The 19,420-nt window shown below is 41.9% G+C and overlaps 1 protein-coding gene across 4 annotated transcripts in view; it reads left to right on the forward strand.

Moving 5' to 3' along the window:
• Positions 1-546: 546 nt before the first annotated feature.
• Positions 547-19,420, forward strand: part of LOC106647968 (uncharacterized) — a 30,276-nt gene continuing 11,402 nt past the window's right edge. Inside the window, exons 1-3 of one of the 4 annotated variants that reach the window (XM_089590325.1) lie at positions 547-1,431; positions 1,486-2,056; positions 14,311-14,483. In XM_089590325.1, coding sequence (XP_089446451.1) covers positions 1,027-1,431; positions 1,486-2,056; positions 14,311-14,483 — 1,149 coding nt within the window. In that variant the 5' untranslated portion in view covers positions 547-1,026. Of the gene's footprint in view, positions 2,057-14,310; positions 14,484-19,420 lie in introns of all 4 variants that reach the window. The other 3 variants (XM_089590324.1, XM_089590326.1, XM_089590323.1) reach the window with 3 other exon arrangements.

A 19,420-nucleotide genomic window follows, 5' to 3' on the forward strand; every position in this document is an offset into this window, starting at 1 on the left:
TGTGTGTTGTGTGGACCCATGGCCGGTGGTACTCGAAGCTCCTCCCACTTTTGTTGAGGTCCGGCAAGTGATAGGTGCTCCAGCGATCGGTCTCCACCAGTAGGAGCGCGGCGCTGGATCAGCGACACCGGGGCGCCCCTCCTTCCCTCTCGGCGAATCAAAACCGAGCGGAGCCACGCCTTCGCGAAGGTGCACCAATGCCACGCCTCTCTCGCGTAGAACGAGATCACGTGGCCCCGGCGAATCGGCAAACAACACCAGTAGTGGGGGAGGGGGTTAAATGGCCTCCCCTCTCCTGCCGCTGCTCCCACTACTTGGGCCTCGCGCGCGAGAGAGCCGTTTAGCCGGCTAATTTCGTTTGGCTTTCAAACACCAGCAAACCGTCGGCGCGCCAGCAGCTCTCTTTCCTCCGCACGGGCTGCACCGGGAGCGCGGCAGTTACGTTGGTGTATACAACATATGTATATACGTATGTGTAAGAGTGGGACGATTTCCGTGCGCGTGGAACGTCAGGGGGAACAAAAAAAAAAGGCAACAAAAGAAAAACCAGCATTTCGGAGCAGAAGACTCTTTTGTTGGTTGACGTAAATTGTTTCAGTGAATCGACCTAGTGCGCGCGACGGTGGAGGTTCGACACGATCAAACAGTGCCTCTCGTGTCTAAAGTACACAGGTGTTACATAGCAAGTACATAATTATTATTTTAGTAGTGTCGTTGACCTTCGTCGCCGGGAGGTTAAGTGCTCCATTTGCTTGGCTCGTCTGCTGTGACATGACACCTCCCGATCAGTAGTGCTAAATTGAGTGATGCACCGTAGACTCCGAAACGAAAGACCCCAGTGAACGCTGTTAAAAATGCTGGACACGTAAGTGCGCGGAGGAGACGAAGCGAACGATAAATAAAATTAAAAAAAAAACCCCGTAGCGCCGATCGACGTAGAGGTTTGTTTCCAACCGTTCGAAAATAACCGTCAAGGTGATTTTGAAAATTGGAGCCCTGACGCCGGGCGCCGTGTCGCCGCGTACGATGATGCCGCTCGCGCCGACGCCAATAGTCCCGGTGCCTTCGAAGCCCAAGATCGGCTTCAGCATCGACTCGATCGTCGGCGGCGGTGGCGGTCGTCTCAGCAACCGGAGCAGCAGCAACGACGAGGACGGCTCGGCCACGCGGCTCGTCGACATCGAGCGCGACGAACACTCGCCTCAGCCGACGGACCTCGTCGAGGGCTCCTCGTCCCCGCGACTCCGGCACGTCGGCACCCGCTCGCCCGGGGCCCACTCCGAGGAATCCGACCGACCCCCCTCCAGGAGCTCCTCCGTCGAGTCGTACCCCAACTCCAGGCGGACGCCCTCGCACCACCACCACCTTCACCACCACCACCACCACCACCAGCCGCACCATCACGTCACACCGCCCCAGGTAGCGAACCATGTCGGGCATCATCGGCCCGGTCAGCCCCGGCCGACGGGCCAGCACCACCAGCAGCTCGACTACAGCGCGAGGTCCCTCGCTACGAGCAACCACAGCGGGGGCTCGACGCCTAACGGCTCGCCGAGTCCTCCGGCGGCGCATCGGCTCTCCGTAACTGTCGCGTCGAGGAGGAGCAGCGAGTCGCCCGTGCCCCCGGCGGTCTCGAGCTCCTCCGCCAGCCACCCCCAGCCGCCCCCGGGAGTCGTCCGACCGAGTCCCAATTACCTGGGGCCGCCTCCCGGTGCCGCGGCTGCTGCGGCCGTCGCCGCCGAGCAACTGAAGACGCTGTACGGGCTGCCCGGGGCCACCAGTGGGCCCCAGTCGCAGAACGAGGCGGCTTACCAGCACTCCCAGCACCTGGCCCTCGCCGCGAATTTGGCCGCCGCCCAGCACTTTCAGGCGGCGAATCTCGCTGTGGCGCTTCAGGCCCACCACGGGCCACCGCACGGCCCGTATCCGCACGCCGGTGTGCCCGCGGGACCGCACCCGCCGCCCCATCCTCACCAGCCGCCGAGGGACAGCTATCCCCTGTACCCGTGGCTGTTGTCCAGGCACGGCCGCATATTCCCCCAAAGATTTCCCGGAGGTGAGTACAGAGCTCTCATTCATAATTATACACATATACGCACAAGTAGCTTATTCTTCTGTTTTGACTTTTTTTTGGGGGGGCGGGGGGGAAGAGATTTTTATCCTCTGTTCGGGGAAACTGTTTTGTGGGAAAACACGTGCCGTCGATGACTCTATATTTATACCCTCCTTGGCTCTTTATTTTTTATTTTTTATGTCTACATCTTGCACATGCACACTCGAGAGTACGATCAACTTGACGTCGCGCGTGCAACGGAGGGATGTGTGATGGCTGTTATGGATATATATTATATTAACAGATGTACTTTTATGATGATTAGATATAGTGATTTGTACGTAGGTATATAGGTGTGCACGAGCAATTTTATTTTTTCACGTTATTTTGTGTAGATCTCATATATACAACGAACAGAGTAAAAGTTGCGAGATGAACAGAGTAGGTAAAAGTTGCCAATAAAGGAAAACTAGTGCTTTCACGTTACATTGCAATTAAATATCACTCACTTGCACACTATGGATATACATAATGCGTATATACACGTCAGCATCAGAGATTATTTCTATTTACCCGCTTATCAATATATATTTATAATTAGACGAGCCGGTACGGGCACGAATGAAAAATTATCACCAACAACGTTTCACTCGCTTCCGACGTCTATACACACACACACACACACCCATGTATCATGTGTACACGAGATCAACGCGCTATCGATTGCTCCTATATATACATGTGTATATACAACACGCGGTTATCTGAGCAAACGCAACGCGCTCGAAACGTATAAACATCGCGTAATAGCTCTCAAACGCGTGTTAAGAAGCACTTCCTTCGTATCGATGATTATTAATTTATTATGCATATTGCCATATATAGCGCTTATCGTCGCGGCAATTACAGACGCGGTAATTTACAAAATATCACGCAACACACGTGTGATTACAGCCTATAACCGACGATCAACTATTTCATTGAAAACACGAAGCGCTTTTCATTTAGCGCACGAGAGAGATGCTTCTTCCCTCTGGCCAATTAAACTGCATTGTTTGTCGAACAGAGCTGCCGATGTACGTATACACAACAATGTATGGCTTCTAAGCCTCGTGCGAGTATCATATGTGGCTGGAGAAGAAAAAAAAAAGAAAAAAAAAAAAAAAAAAGGCATTAAACGTAGTTTGCAGAGCTATTTGCATAATTATATTAATCTGCCGTTTGAATTAATAGCGCGCGCGCTCTAAATTGCCGGCTTGTGAAATACTCATACGTTACATGTGTGTGTACACGTACATAAAATACATGCATATCCGATCGAGCGTTCGATTTATGCGTGTCATCGGCGTCAATTATATTATTACCCACGTGTACACACATAAGTATATACACTAAGATAGATAGTGGGTCCGTTATACATAAGTTTTTTTTTTTTTTTTTTTTACACAAGCTACAACGCCGCTTATAATACGATGACGCCCAAAGATGTAACTGTTGTTGTTAACAATATATATATACATTCAATGAATTGGGAGATTGATAGCGCGAGAAAATCTTGTCCAGCGACACTCAATTTTCACAGCAATTGTAAAATGCCTGATGCGTTACGAAGATATTTTACAAACTCGAGGAAAAAAAAAGGTCGTGTGCATTATCGTTTAACAATTATTCTTGGGGCCACAATGTATTGTGCCAAGTGGGTATATATGTATATAGATAGGTAAAAAATGTTATCGGGCTAATGAGATCGCGCAGTTTTATACCAAGTATGCATTATCGTGTATACAATGCGTATATATATTATAACGTACACACAAGTTGCTGTCGGCTGCGATAAACTCGGCAAGCAAAAAAAGGGAGGGAGGGCAAATGAAACCTTGGCCTTGTGGAAAATGAGAGGGACGACTCATCTCGACATTATTGTTTTCTCACACAATTATTTAGGGTGACCGGGGGGGGGGCTCTATCATTTTCTATGTGTAAAAATGCTGCTTTTTTTCCCTTTAGATATTCTCGATTTGTTTGAATGATTTATTGATTCACGGGTATATGTAATATATGTTTCGAGAAAGAATGAGGTGTGGACGTGATAACGCGAGTACAAGCTTTTCACGCTCGTACGAGAAAGTATTTTTCAATCGCGATTGTTTTTCTCTGCAATGCTGCAGTGTATATATACTATTACAGATCGATCGTCTTGTTTATACGTGTACGCTTTTGCATATAACCATACGCCATTCGTGCAGTGTAATTACACGTTTACTCGATCGTTTTGACTTGGGGGAGGAAAAAAAAAGGTTTTTTTTTTCGACACGATTATCAGTTATCACCATCGCTATACATGTACAGCATGTACAGCAACACAATAAAAGCACGTGCATCAAAACAAACAATTAATAACAATTCCTCCATCGCTCGTGCGATTCGCCCAATGTGCAGTCTTGAATTACTGACGTTTACCAACTTATCTGACGTATTGCACGTGCAGCTTTTTTTATCTTGTATATAATATATGCCTGTGTGTGCATACATATCTGTAAATACAAAATCAATGAGAAATAAAGTTACACGTATAGGTACACACACAATGTACACAAGAGACGAATTTTAGCGGCTAAATCGAAAATAAAAAGTGTTGCAATCAGATAGTTACCATGCTTACTTTGATTTTCTATTGCCAGAGGGCCACAGCTCGAGCGTATAATTATATATTAGTCGATTCACGACGAGTTTTATCAATGAACGCCCACGTGTCTTATATATATCCACATATCTGTGGGTGTGCGCGTGTGTGTTATATACATTGTCAGTTCTGGAATTTGATTTTAATCGAATTTAATCGAAGGATCGACGACCGTGAAAGTGCTCCTCGGCTGGTGCGTCTTTTGTGCATGTGTGCACGTATTACACCTACCTCAGCTTGTATTTGAACGCCATACATCGGTGCTATCTATATACATATAGGTCCGAGTCGTGTATGACTTTACTGTTAACAGGTACTCCACTCTCACTTTGAACCGAAGGATAATTCATCTATATATACTCGTTTCGACAAAAATATTTTTTTAAACCATTGTAGGCCCAATCGTCATCAATTCTCCACAATGATTTTTCCCGTATTCGTTATATTTGTTCACCGATTGGAATTGTAACGCGATATTTCCATGATTTATGGGAACTATAAAATTAATCGCCAACCGAATTGCCAACCAATAAATCATGGATGAATAAAAAATGTGTTGCGACTTTGGTGTGCGAGGGAAAAAAAAATCATCGAAGCCACATGTCAACAGCTCACAGATGTCTCAATCTGTATGGTCGATATACGAAGAAGAAGCCACTTGTACACATATAGCGCCAATGCGAATTACCCTTGGTTCGTTTGTTTAGCATTAGAAACCAATTTGATTTCCCGGCGGCCTACGACGTCGTCACGCTCGCAATAAATGTCACGAAGCTTCCTTTCGATATACCTACATGTGTATAATATATGTACGTACGAGATGGTACAGGAGAATATCGTGTGCGTATAATAGATCGCGAAAGAGATCGTTCGACCGCAGTAGTTGGACGGAGGAGAGTCTGATCACGCGGTGAGAGATCGTTGTTTCTGCTCTAGAAAAGAACAAGCGGTGTAATCCTTTAGCGGGCAGCGTTTTTCCAGTTCAAGATGGAGATAAATCTTGGTTTCTCTTCCCTTCGTGTTGTTGTTGTTGTTCTTCTTCTTCCTCCGTATAGAGCAAATCTCGCGAGGTCGATCGTGTGGCAAATAAACCTCTCGAGATCGTTGTAGCTTCTCTCTCTCTCTCTCTCTCTCTCTAGTTAACAATTATCGTAAATCTACCTCATTCGAGCTCTCTCTCTCTCTTTGTGTGCTGTGATGTATATCTATGTATCCTGTAGGCGACTCTTTCCCTCGCGCTGAAGGGCAATCGATTTTCCTCCTCCTCCTCCTCCTCTCTTTGGTATTTAATTGCGAGCAAATACAGAGCCAACTGTCGAGATTGCTAGTCACACATACTTGCGTCTTAGATGAAAAATACGACAATGTCATTTATATATTATATATTTGTAGGCTAAAACATCCATACGGATTCTTTTGCTCTTGCGGTCTCTTAACGCGGGACACTTTCCTCCACTGTATATAGTGTTCCTTTTCGCGCGATCGCGTTTGATTGGGCTGTAAAAGACCAGTGAGAGGGGGGGGGAGGTGAAGTTAAAAAAAAAAAAAAAAGAGAGTATAAACGTGTATATAAAAGCCAAGTGTCGCGGCAAGAGAGAGGGAGAAAACTAGTCCCATCGGAAAAATCACCGACGCGTCGCCATCTTTGTCCCCCCCACGGTTTATACGGCCCCCCTCTGCCCCCCTATCTCCCTAGAGAGAGAGAGAGAAGAGCTCCCGAGCGAAGTATAAGAAGGAGTATGTCTCCTTTACGGCTGCTGAATTTATTTTTGTGCACATTCTTACGTTGAATTGAAGAAAAGGAAGGGAAATACATTGGTGCGCGTTTATGAGAACGTGTCTTTTAGAGGGTGGAAAAAGATCTCGCGCCCCGTATTCTACTTGTATGTATACACGTACCTACTTGTCATCTTTGAAAGTGGCAGTTGCAGCTCGTTACAAAAACGACAACATATCCTCCCCCCCTCACCGCGTGACAGTTAAGTTTGGTGCTTCCTTCAATAAAAACAAGAAACAGCACCAAGTCAGCGGAAAGAAGCCAAGAAGAGGAGGGGCACAATACGAGCCCACATCACCGCGCTAACAACTATCAAATATCGCGTTGCTGCTGCTGAATCGTCGTCTCGTTTCCTCGAGGTAAAAGAAGGAGCTTCTTTTATTAGATCCGTCCACGCACACTCTCGGGATGCGTATCCTTTAAACGCCACCCATTAGGGCGCCATTTGTACCCGGGCACCGCAGGACACCTTTTTCTTTTCTGTCTCTCTCCATCGCTCGGGCGCTCGCGCCTCTCGTCACTATTCCACGGGGTGTGTTCCCATACGTATAGTCTCGACGAAAGTTCCTTTTTTCTTCATCTTTCTCCATCATCCCCCCTCTCTCCGAGGGATACCCGATACACGTCCCATTGTCGCGAGGAGTAGCTTCATTGATCCAGTCGAGGGCTTCTCTTTGTCGTTTAAAAGAAGAGGCTATGAAAAAAAATAGTAAATAAAGAGCGTCCGGGAGCAAGTCGAAAAGTCGCCTCTTTTCGGGTCTTTTTCTACGTCTCATCTCTACATGTGAGTATAGGTGTAACGTCTCCATTTCACGCAATGACAATCGTCAAAAGTGCAATTCTTACGTTATATTGTACTGCCACTGGTGCTGTTGCGTGTCTGTTATGGAACACTTTGTCCGACTCCAGTTCAATGGAAAATTGTACTTTAAACACGTGGGAATTTCACGCTTGGAACTATGTTTTATATTTACTACTTAGTTGAGACTGACCGTAGCTAGATCTGATCGTGTATGGAGATTCAACTGTCAATCTCAGTGATATAATTTCGAAACAAACGATTGTTCTGTTGTTATATTACATAGGTACAGTTGAGTCGGATGGTAAAATTTTTTCAAAAAAAAAAAAAAAAAAAAAAAAAAAAGGAGTCCAGGCAGGTTTCCCCCTACAGTAAAGATCTAAGCCCAATCAAGCTCAAATTCCTCAGAAAATCGGATTTTCCCTAATCGGCACGCGCGTTCGTCCCCTTCGTGGTGTATACATTCCCTAAAAAAGGCATGCGCTGCACACGTAACGCTCACGCCCCGGAATTTCGCTCGATTAACTACACGCGTGTGCGTGCACCATGAAAAAAAAAAGTGGTCAGGTAGTGAAAGCAGAGCCACCTCTCCTCGAGGGTACAGAGCGACGATTTAAAGTACATTAGAGACAGTCGGGAGTGAAAATGCAGCCATACGATGTACATGAAAACACGTTGGGTGGATTTTTCGATGGCGACGGAATGGAGGTGTTTCACCGGGGCGTCGAACAATAGTATACCTTTGTTTCTTCCATGTGCTCCTCACGAGTCTCTTATAGATGATTGGCTGTGTTTTAAAGGGGTTTGGGCGAAAGCGCGTACATACAACACGCGCGCGCGTGGGCGTTATTGTGTGCGATGGGCGAACAAAAAAAAAAAAAAAAAAAAAAACCTAAGAAACGGCTTCGATGTATAATGTTGTTTCCGGTGCTAGATTGAATGATTACATTGGCGCTTTGCGCATATATATGCATATTATAAGATATTTTGAATAATACCATTGACAAATTAATTAATAAATTCGTACAGCCCCGTGCATGCATGCATATACACGTATACATACATTTGCACAATATATGTATGCTGGAACCATCGATCACGCGTTCGTTAATTATCACATCAAATATTGAGCGCACGGCTGGACGATGACCATATATATACATACCGTGAAGTATCGAGGTCTCGAAACTTTACAAGCGAGTGCATAACACGTATACCTGTACATTACGAAGCAGGACGCGCAATTAAAATTGCCAGCAGCAAACATAACACGCTATTAATGTATCGTATGTGATATTTTGCACGTTTCACGCTCTTATAATATAATATATATATATATATATATATATATATATATATTATGTTTGTGCGTATACACATTGTAATTCATACGTGTGTGTTAACGCACTTGTGCAGTGTATAAAAGCGCAAATATTTTACTTGGCAGTTACGCGCCCTTGCCATATTATGGATGATCTAATTTTCGCTCTTTCGTTAATTAATATCTTTGTACGCTATCTACATGCGCATTGGAGCAAAAGGACATCGTTGCCGCGTCAAAGCCCGGAGCAGAGCCTTGTAATTAAAATACCTGTTGGAGTGAAAAAATGAAGTGGGAAAAAAAAAAAAAAAAAAACATCCATTGAAGGACGTTAACGTATCGTGCTACGGTATAAATCAGGCGCGGGCAAATTGCGAATAATTGGCACGGGAGAGCGAGCGAGGAGGAGCGCGTATTAGACGGATTTCGAGTCAGTCACGAGGAGGAGTCGTTATTGGCCCGGGGAGCTTATCTCGTTTAGCTATTTTTTTTATTTATTTTTATCAATTTTTTTTTCTTCGTTTTGCGCGTTTTATATGCGCAAACTGCGGTGCCGAGGAGAAAACACCCTCGGGGTCTTCTTTCATTCAGCTGCCGTGCGGGGCCTTATATTCCCGGTAATTACGCGGATATCTCCTGCGCACACTCGTATAACGCTTGTGCGTCCTCGACATGTATATATAAGTATCGTTGCTTATACTTGTACGTTTACCCACGTGTATAAATATAATATATATACACGGGTGCGTCATGTAAATGTGTTTGTGTGCGAGTGTGTAAAAAATTGAGGTAAAAAAAAAGGGTTGCCGTTGTTTTTGATATCCGTGGGTTGTGTGCGTCGGAGACGATTGAAAAAATTTTTTTTTTCGCGGCTTATTGAATTCTCTAGTGTTGCAAAAATGATTACGGCTGTATATGAGAAAAATACATGAAATTTTTCGGTGGTTAAGATTTTTGTCATTCATTTTCAAATTCAACCAATAAACTTGAAGCTTAAGAACCCGGTCACGCGCTGCAGCTGTAAAATTTTTTCCCGTAAAATATACGAGTTCGCAAAGGTAAAATAATTACGTAAGTATAGCGGGTATTATATTTTATAGAAGAAGTTCATCCATTAGGGAGCTTATTTAATTATTTTGCTCTGTGATCAAACAAATAAGTCTCTTATTTATCGAAAATAATTTTTTTTTTTTTTTTTTTTTGCAAGCAAAAAGTCAATGATGTTTAGTTGTTTGCCTCCTCAAAACTAAAGTTTCTCGTTCGAATAAAAGTTGTAAGATGTAAAACAGAGAATCAGTATTCCAATGATAATCATTATTCAAAGTTTTAAAAATTCTGATTATTATTATTTTTTTTTTTATTAGGTTAAGAACCCTCGGATCACGGGGGTTTCGAGAGCTCGAGTTACATTACACAAGAAAAGGGAAAGGGGACCCCGGACCTGAAAAATTTTTCAATTACCGCCTCTGGCTACAAAATACTCATGCGCGAAACATGTGTAATACAGCGTAATTTTGCATTCAGCAACGAAGTTGTATAGAAAGTTGACCTGCGTAACGTGCACAACTGTGTATATATTACTTATACATGCGAGTTCGAAACGAACTTTGGCAGTAAAGAAAGAAAGAAAGAAAGCGCTCTCCTTCTGTCATGTAATTAGGCTGTCGAGAAATTTCGATCGCCGGGAACTCGAGCCGACTCTTTTAGGTACAATTAGCACGTTTCCGAGGTACACGCACCATTATATGCACATTAACCTAACCCGTGATGTTGAAATATAAGTATATATATGTATGTGTCACATTCATCATTCACTGTAACTCCTTATCCGTCGTACTTACACATTATTTTTTATCTGTATGATGTGTTGCATACACTGTGCGCTCAATTAACTGTATACTTTTCTGGTTTTTGAAAAAAAATGAGACTTACTTAATTGTTTAATTTAAAAAAATAAAAAAATTCATTATGCCTAATTGCCAGTTCTCAAAAAGTGTATATAAAAGTGGGTATATTCGAAAGTATACATAATATTAATTTTTCATGCCAGGATGTTGGGATAAGATGATAACTTAAGCATATCAGAACCACATTGTTGTGACTGTTTAGTTTTAATATTCTTTAAAAAGAAAAAAATTATAAATTCTAAAATAAGAGTTTTAATTCCTCATTGACTCACACTTTGTTGTTGCACACCCATAATATATAGTTTCCGTCGCTCGATAATCGGTGCCTAAAAAGTTTACACACACCACAATATCATGTTCATCATATAGAGAGCAGCTCATAAAACGGCAGCACAACACACCCACACTTTCATTTTTGAAAAATTCTTGAACCTTACCCTCGTGGCTAGTAAGAAGTTAAGTAAACGCTCGGAATTTAGTAACCACCACAACACAAACAGGTCCTACTTACGAGGTTACCATTTCAACGGCCAAAGATTAGTTTTCTGCGCCATCGTTTGGTTTTGTATTAACATACTAATTAGACAAATTTATTTTTTAAAAAGCACGTAATTATCTTTACCTGCTGCTAAGTATACGGTTACGGGATCGCGTTGTTATATTAATTATTCATTTGTTCAAGTTAATATAAAATGCTAAGTGCACCTTATGCGTACGAGAATTATAGATGTAATCTGTAAACAGTATAATGTATGTAATGAATAATAGTGTTAATTTATCGCCCCTACTCGAATAAACCGAGGAAAAGAAAGGAAAAAATAAAAAATGTATTTACCACCAAACCCCAAGTGCATGTGATAAGAAAGAGGCTCACTAATGAGTATTATTTCGCGGCACTGTATAAGAAACAAAAGCTAACTTTGGTGTATATATATATATACATATATATATCCCTATATTATATAGTTGTATTGACGAAAGTGAGTCTCAACCCCCCCGCTACCCCTCGTTTTACGTAGTTATTTGCTTATTTTAACGTCATTTTTAATCAAATTATATTTGAGTGAGCTCCCCCCCGCTCTCCCTCAGCTCCCCCTCCACCTCCCCCCCAATAAAATACTTATTTATCTAATGTTTTACCATCATAAATGTTAAAAAATATACGCAATTTAGTACCTAAGTCGTACCTCGTTTTTAGGGTTTTTTTAAGTCACTGATCATAGGTCTCCCTCTGTCTATTCGCTTCCCCTTACTCACTATGTGTCTCTGAAGTACCATTATTTGTTTAACTTGATTGAACTTTAACATTTCAAATATCTCTTTCTGGTCCATGTCTACTTTACCCAAATATAAAATTCTTGATTACTTGAGGACTTTATTAAGTAAAAGACAGAATTCAGGAGGAGGTATAATTAAATAGACAAACACAATTAAGCTTTTAAAACAATAATTCATTCTGTTAGCTTAATGTTGTGACATTTTATGTGTCATTTTAACCCATCTGTTCTTTTAAAACCCTTTCCACATTTTTCACATATTTGTTTTTCATGGTTTTTATGAATTAACATACGTGTGTTTTAATGTGACGATCTTCAAAGTTACATATTTTTGAATTACTGAAAAATTTCTAGCTAAACAATATTTTTAATTTCTGATTTATTCTCGAATGCAATTTGAATAAAAATTCTTTTTGGATTCTTACATCTTAATAAAGCAACGTATAATTGTCCGTAAAAGAATAAAGGTTTTTTAATATACAATCCTAAAGAATCAAAACTCTGTTTTTCTGATTTTTTAATAAATATAGAACATGCTAATACAAAGGGAAACTGTTTTCTATAGCAGACAAAAGGTAATGATAATAAGGTGCCAGTATTCAATGTTATTCTAGGAATATAAACTTTGCTTTTTTTTCTCCCATAATTATTTCTGCTTCTATATTATACTTAAATAATTTTGTTATTTTTAATCTTGTGCCTCTACAGAGACCGTCTGATATACTTAAAGTTCTTATTAACACTACTATAGCATTTATTTTTAATTTTAATTCGTGTAATGGAAGACCCTCTCTAATATTATTTTAAAATACTATTAGAAAATTAATATTTATGTTAATTTAATTATGTTAAGTTAATCACATGTTTTATCAACTCCTTTGTGAGTCACGTATTCTGCTATTGTGAACTAATTTTCAGCCTATGCATTGATAAATACACGAGTAATGTCGTTAATTTGTCTACTCAATCCGTTAGTGGGGGGTTGGCGCGCGGAGCGCGCAGGGGGGCGTTATATATATATACATACACCATTGAGAAGAGATAGACGGAAGGAAAGAAAGACAGCGCACAGTGCCAAGAGCGAGCTTTATCGTCTTTACTATAGCAAATGCTCCCTCCGCTCTTCCTTCTACATATATACACCTATACTCGGCTTTAACACCTTTCCGGCAGGCGAACGACTTCCGGAGCGCTACTCGGCACTAAGCGCTAATCTTGACCTTTTCCGTGAGTAGACTACGCAATTACCTTTGAACCGTACACATACATACACATGTATAGGCCGAGGCCGAGGTACTGATTCCCTTTCCTTTGCAACTACTTATACTTATATAGTTGTATATATGCACAATACGTATGGCCTACAGGTATGGCAACACCGTCAGTCCTGCTTTGCCGTAGCTGCTAATTGTGCATGCTTATCTTTTGGCGATGTCTTGTAATTGAGTGCGCACACCTTACAATTTTATTTTACCTGTACCTACTTACTCTTTTACTTTTACGCTCGTCCTGCGCTTACTGTTTTTTTTTTATTTCTTTTTTTTCCTCATTTTGGCTCTACTTATTTATTTTATTTTTTTGCTCTCAATTACGAATAATCGTTGTGCTTCTTATTATACTTCTTACTTTTCTTCGATTGCCGGGTCTAATGAGTATCTAAAACATACGTTAACTCGCCTGCCACTAGATAATAAGTATATAATATGAGCTATTAATTACGAACAAATTTCTCTCACGCGATGTTCGACCGTGTTAGTCGGATGGTACGGTGCGACAGGCTTGTACACCACTTATGTACAATTATACTGGGTTTAAGTTCTCGAACTCTTATCTTATCGCAACGTGCGTATAGAGGCAGTCAAAGGGTTTCGATCCCGTCTACAATGACATGAACATTGTCGAAAAATCTAAATGAATTCGTGTCGTAAGACGTCATATACCATATTATGGATGATCCAAGAGTCAAAACACTTTTGTTTTTGTATATACCCACAACATATTATTGAATTGGTTGCAGGTACGTTAAATGTGTATCGAGTATCGAGTCAATATATATAGGTACTATACAAACATTCGGTCGATACAAAATCTTAATGCTTCGCGTAAAAAAGATTATAGGATATTTTTTTTTTTTTTTGTTGAGCACACAAAAATTAAGACAATGTGCTCAAAAAAAAAAGCACGCAGTTTTTCTCTATACATAGCTTACGTTGCTTTATCTAAATCATGGGAATATGCTCAGTTGACTTATATTATATACGTGATTGTTTTCAAACCATGTGCATAGGCACGTAATTTTTCTTTTCACTCTCTAATACATCTATTAAGCAAATTTTGTAGGTGCCCGTCAAATGTGAAATGTGAAAAAAAGTTTGTAACCCACTTTCGTAAACATAAAAAGGGGGTCAATTATTATATTTTGTTTGTAGAACAAAAAAAAAAAAAAAAAAAAAAAACACTGACGAGCCTCGAAATTTCGCTTGAAAATTCCAGGACCGGACATCCCCGGTTTCCTCCTGCAGCCCTTCCGCAAGCCAAAGAGAATAAGGACGGCCTTCAGTCCGTCCCAGCTGTTGAAGCTCGAGCACGCCTTCGAGAAGAACCACTACGTCATCGGGGCGGAGAGGAAACAGCTGGCCCAGGCGCTCTCGCTCTCCGAAACTCAGGTAAGGCTCATGTTTGTCCCTCCATTCAATCATCACGCATGTGACCTCGTACCCTATAATATACGTACCATTGATGCACCGAGAGACGATCGAAAAAAAGTAAAAAAACCACATTATACAATTGATACCTTTGTAAAAAAAAAACTACCCGCGCACACCTTATTATTTTTCCTCGGGTTTCCAAGCCCCCCCCCCCCCCTCGAGTCTTTAATGAAATAATTAATATGTTTCCAACGCACAAATTACTCAATCATATCGTTTCGAGCCTATAATACACGGGCTTGTTTGAAATACATATATATGTATAAATGTAACGTTTCGCGGGTTATAAACTACGCAGTAAAATTTTACGAGTCTCGTGTCTCTCGCTTCAGCAGTCAGTTGTTGCTTATCCCATACATACGCACTTTTTTTTTTCTTCTTCTTTTTGCGCAACGTTACATGCCAGTACTCGAACTGCTGGGATCTTCAATGTGTGTTTAACACACTTTAGTTATTGATTTGAAGGGTACTGTTGTACATAGTCCAGTCGATATAGGTCTCTCGTTCACTCCGACGAGAGGTTTGTTTCGATATAATGTATTTTGTGGCAACAGCTGGTACAGCAACGTTCAAATAAAATGACGCATCAGAGTTGAATTAAATAGTATTTTCGATGCGTCTTTCCCAGATGATTTCCTTTTTATTACGCTGATTGTGACATCGGCACAAACTGTACTTTTTTTAGGTATAATACTATTGCCACAAAGCATCCCCTGTTCCGTAAGAGGGGGCCATTGTTTTATCATTCTTACTTTGTTGGATTGCGTGTACTGTAAAACACCTTGCCTATACAGTGTGGTATATATAAGGCATATGACTAAATGCGATCGCGACTATTAGCGGAAAACATTGCAAAACGAGAACACACACACACACACGCGACCGCTGCTGCCACGCCAAAGAGCGCGTCGCCCGTGGCACCGTTTAATTGGCTGTCGGCCGTAATTGCGGCGACTCGCTCTTTGGAATTCACTTTTGCCCCCCCACCCTCTGCCATTTGGTTTTATTGTACACGGGTAAGCACAGAGTTTGCGAGGGGGCGTTTTCCCGGGAATTTCTCACATCAGTGGCCCAAGTGTCTCTAACTTGTTTCGCGAAACACGAGAGCTCAATGCGATTTCCGGTCGATGACTATTTTAAACTATATGCGCCAACACCAATTCAATACTCATCGTGGGGTATAATTGGGAATTTCGGTAATTTTTTTAGTTTTTCACGATTGGAGATTCATGCGAACAAGCCTAGTGTCGCGTGTATTTATACAAGCGCGAGTTCTTATATCAGCGCTCGAATGGCCAAAATTGATTTTCAATGGTCTTTCATTAACGTGCGCAATTAACTGACGCGCCCGCGCCGAGCTGTGTAATTTTACTCTCCCTTCCTGCCTCTCTCTCTCTCTCTGGCTTTGGTGGTAATTTATGACACCGTCGTAATATCATCGCGCGTACTTTCGACCTTCCGCGAAACAAAAACGGTCCGTATATATATATATGTACAAGAGTCGATCAAAAAAAGGGAAACTCGTCGAGTAAAGCACCCGTGTAACATTTTACCCTTCGATAAAATTGTGTGCAAGGGGCACCTGTGTGTATGTATTGCCTGCTGCACGCGAGCCATTAAAAATCCATTAAAACAAAAATGGCCGCTCCCAGGCGAAAGGAGCGAAAAACAGAGTGCGTCGAGTGTATATACCTCGCGCGTGCGTGTATTTATATATATATATATATACTCTCTTTCTTCCCTCGTTCGTTCGCATCAATTATAAATAATCGCGAAACTGGTTTCTCGTTTGCTGTAAAGACTCTGTGAATTTCTTTATCGTGTCTCTTGCGCCTTTTTCCCCTTTTTTTTTTTTGTGGTCCTGGTGCGTGTACACACGTTACTGGCTGGAATTTTCGTGGAAAAGTTTCCCCCGACGACAAAACCCTCGTAAACACCCAATAAAAACGTACGTGACGACGAAAAACAAAAAACAAAAAAAAAAAAAAAATCTCGGTGCTCGGTAACTTGTGTGCCCAATTTTTAGCTCAACTACAGTCCCTTTCCTAATTTCGAAGGAGTAAATTCATTCAGGCTAAAACGCACTCGACCGAAAAACAACAAAGTAAAATTTGCCCATATCGTCGTCCCTTGCGAAAGTGATAAATTGAAAAAGGCAACTCTCGCATATGGAAGCGTCGTAAAAGTAAACGCGCAAACACAATGCACCGCGCACTCGATAATCTCTCTCTCTCTCTCTTGCCGCTGAGTTGTTTAGCGCAAACGCCTCGCTTCTCCTCATTACAACTTCTTTACATCCCGCGAGCACGCACCCATGCATACCTCGCGCGCAAAAAAGAGAGAGATAACCCGATGTATACACGCAGCGGCATCGTTGCTATACTCTGTAATTACGCGCGCCTAATCGTCGGATAATTAGCCTTATACTCTTTCGAGCCAACGTAACTCGCGCTCACAAGCGTATGTGTGTGTGCTTATAGGTCGCAACGCAACCTCGGGACATTATTATGAATCTTAACGAGCTTTTGCGCGCTCGCGCGTGAGTGTATCTACTCCATCCTCCTTTTTGCGCTTCCTTGATTTTGTTGCTCCTGAAAAAAAAAAAATAATAATAAATCAAAAATCATCTTTGCACGATAATTGTGCGTACAAAACAAATGATTTCTTGTTTTTGTTATTTTTTTTCGTTTATACGTGGCGTGTGTTTGATTAGAAAGTCATTGTTGGAACGTGCATCACCAATATGTTATATTTTCCGAGAATTCCTCGCCCAAAAAGTTGGGTCCCGGAGGATTAAGATAAAAATTATCGGTCGGGCGGGCACATCGTTATAGACTGGAAAAAATAAAAAGTTATCCAAATAGGGCTTGGCCGAAAAATAGATACTTTGTGTCCACTTACACTCGAGCAGAGAACAAAAGATAAGATAAGCGCTTTCAGAAGAGGAGGAGGCGGAGGATCGATATCGGGTTTTCTTTCAAAAAATCGTTTGAACGGCTATTGTGATTTAAATGACCACCATATATGCGTACGTGTCCGTATTACGCGCGTGAGAAAACCAAGGATTTTTGCGACGGAAATAAAACAGCTAACAGCGCTGATGTAAATCAAAAGGAAAAAAAATAGAGACTTTTACGACGATATTTAACAAGTGTATAGAGTCACGTTTGGTCGAGGAACACACACGACCCGCCGACTGTATATACATACATGTGGTTGTAATTTACTGCCACCTTCGTCCCGTGGATACGTTGTTGCGTGGGCGAGTCCGCACAATTACCGTAAATACACCGCGACGATGCTCTCGCTGTTGCTTCGAAGGCTAAGTTTCGCTCAATTAGTCACAAACTGCAGAGCAGCTTATAGTTAATACACGTCGCTTATGGAAGCCTACATGTATAAAATTAACGCTGATGATGGCTGTATCGATGTTTTAACGCAAATCCGGAGGGGGGGCGGGAGTACTTTTGAAATAAAACTGACCATCCGAGTTGCGAGTGAGCCCCACATGGGTAATGAATTTCCTAAACAACGGAGAAAACACGAGACGTGAGATAAGAGGGGAGGGGGAGAAGGAGCGAATGATCACGCTTGACGCGAGTAAAACATCTGCGAGACATCGGCTGGTAGTTGTTAATTTTTACGCGCTTATCTCCCGACGCGCAATCAAAAGCCTCTATTTATATACTTTCGTTCGAGCGCGCGAACGGGGGGGCGAGGGGGATTCTTGGGATTTTATGGCCTCCGGTCGGATCGATCGCGACACGGTTGTTAAACATTTTTTTTTCTCTCTCTCCTTCTTTGGTGAAAAATAACGTGCGCCCCGGTTTGAGGAGAGTTTGGGCTTTTACGACTCGATCAAGTGATACTTAATGCCCCCCCCCCCCCCGTCTATACGTCTTTCTGTATATTTTCCGATCGGCTTTCTTGCGGTGAGGCACTTGTTTCGTGTATGCGTTTTTCCTCTTTCGCTTGAAAAAAATTTTTTTCGTTGACTCAACCAAAGTTTATTATCCCAGTGGATGTGCCAACAACTTGGTTATTGTTGCCAATTTATGCTGATAACTTAATTTTTTCTTCCCTCTTGCTCTCCAACTCTTCATCAGTAATAATTATAGTCTTCAACTCCAAATTAGCGACTTTACCCATAGATCGACTAAAAAATCAATCACTGAATTTTTGCTAATTTATCCCGAAGGTAGAAGTTTAGTTGGCATGTCCCTTGTTTTATCGAATTAAAAATGTCATTGAAAACCAATCTAGTAAATTCCAATTAAAAAAAACAAATCAGAAGAACCAAGCACCAAGCCGTCGTATGAGAGAGACAATAGGTGATGCCGAAAGGAGGAGTTGGCACGCTTTTACATAGTAGAACGTCGAAGATGGCGTGAATCAAGCCGGAGTCTCGTTTCCCCTCGATTTTGTGGTGCGGCTCGCGTCGCGGAAAAACCTCCGTTGCGTCCTCCTTAGAGGCCCGCGCGTGCTCTCGGAAGGCCGATACACGTGTATATAGCTACATTTTCACGGCACACTTTTTCCCCCTCTCTCCTTTAAATCAAACATCCTTTATTATTGTAGACGATATTTTTTAGCCCCTTTTTTTTTTCTTCTCACAATTGCCATTGATTATATCGTTAAACGGCATTAAAAGTGTCAATTACATACGGACATACAAGGATACGTGGTACACAATAATACACACTCTCGTACAGTTGGGTATCGGCTAGTATAAAATCAAACGAAAAAAAAAAAAAAAAAGAAATACAAACTAATAACGCAACGCGTGTCGCGTAATTAGCGTAGGTACGTATATGTATATACATGTGTGCAGTTATAATACGCACAGTTTTAAGTACATAATTGTTCCGAGCTGCCAAGTGCGGATCCATATAATC

The sequence above is a fragment of the Copidosoma floridanum genome, unplaced genomic scaffold (assembly GCF_036245765.1).
Source record: "Copidosoma floridanum isolate Cflo_tuat_1 unplaced genomic scaffold, Cflo_Japanese_pri ptg000012l, whole genome shotgun sequence".
In the NCBI taxonomy this organism is placed as follows: Eukaryota; Metazoa; Arthropoda; class Insecta; order Hymenoptera; family Encyrtidae; genus Copidosoma; species Copidosoma floridanum.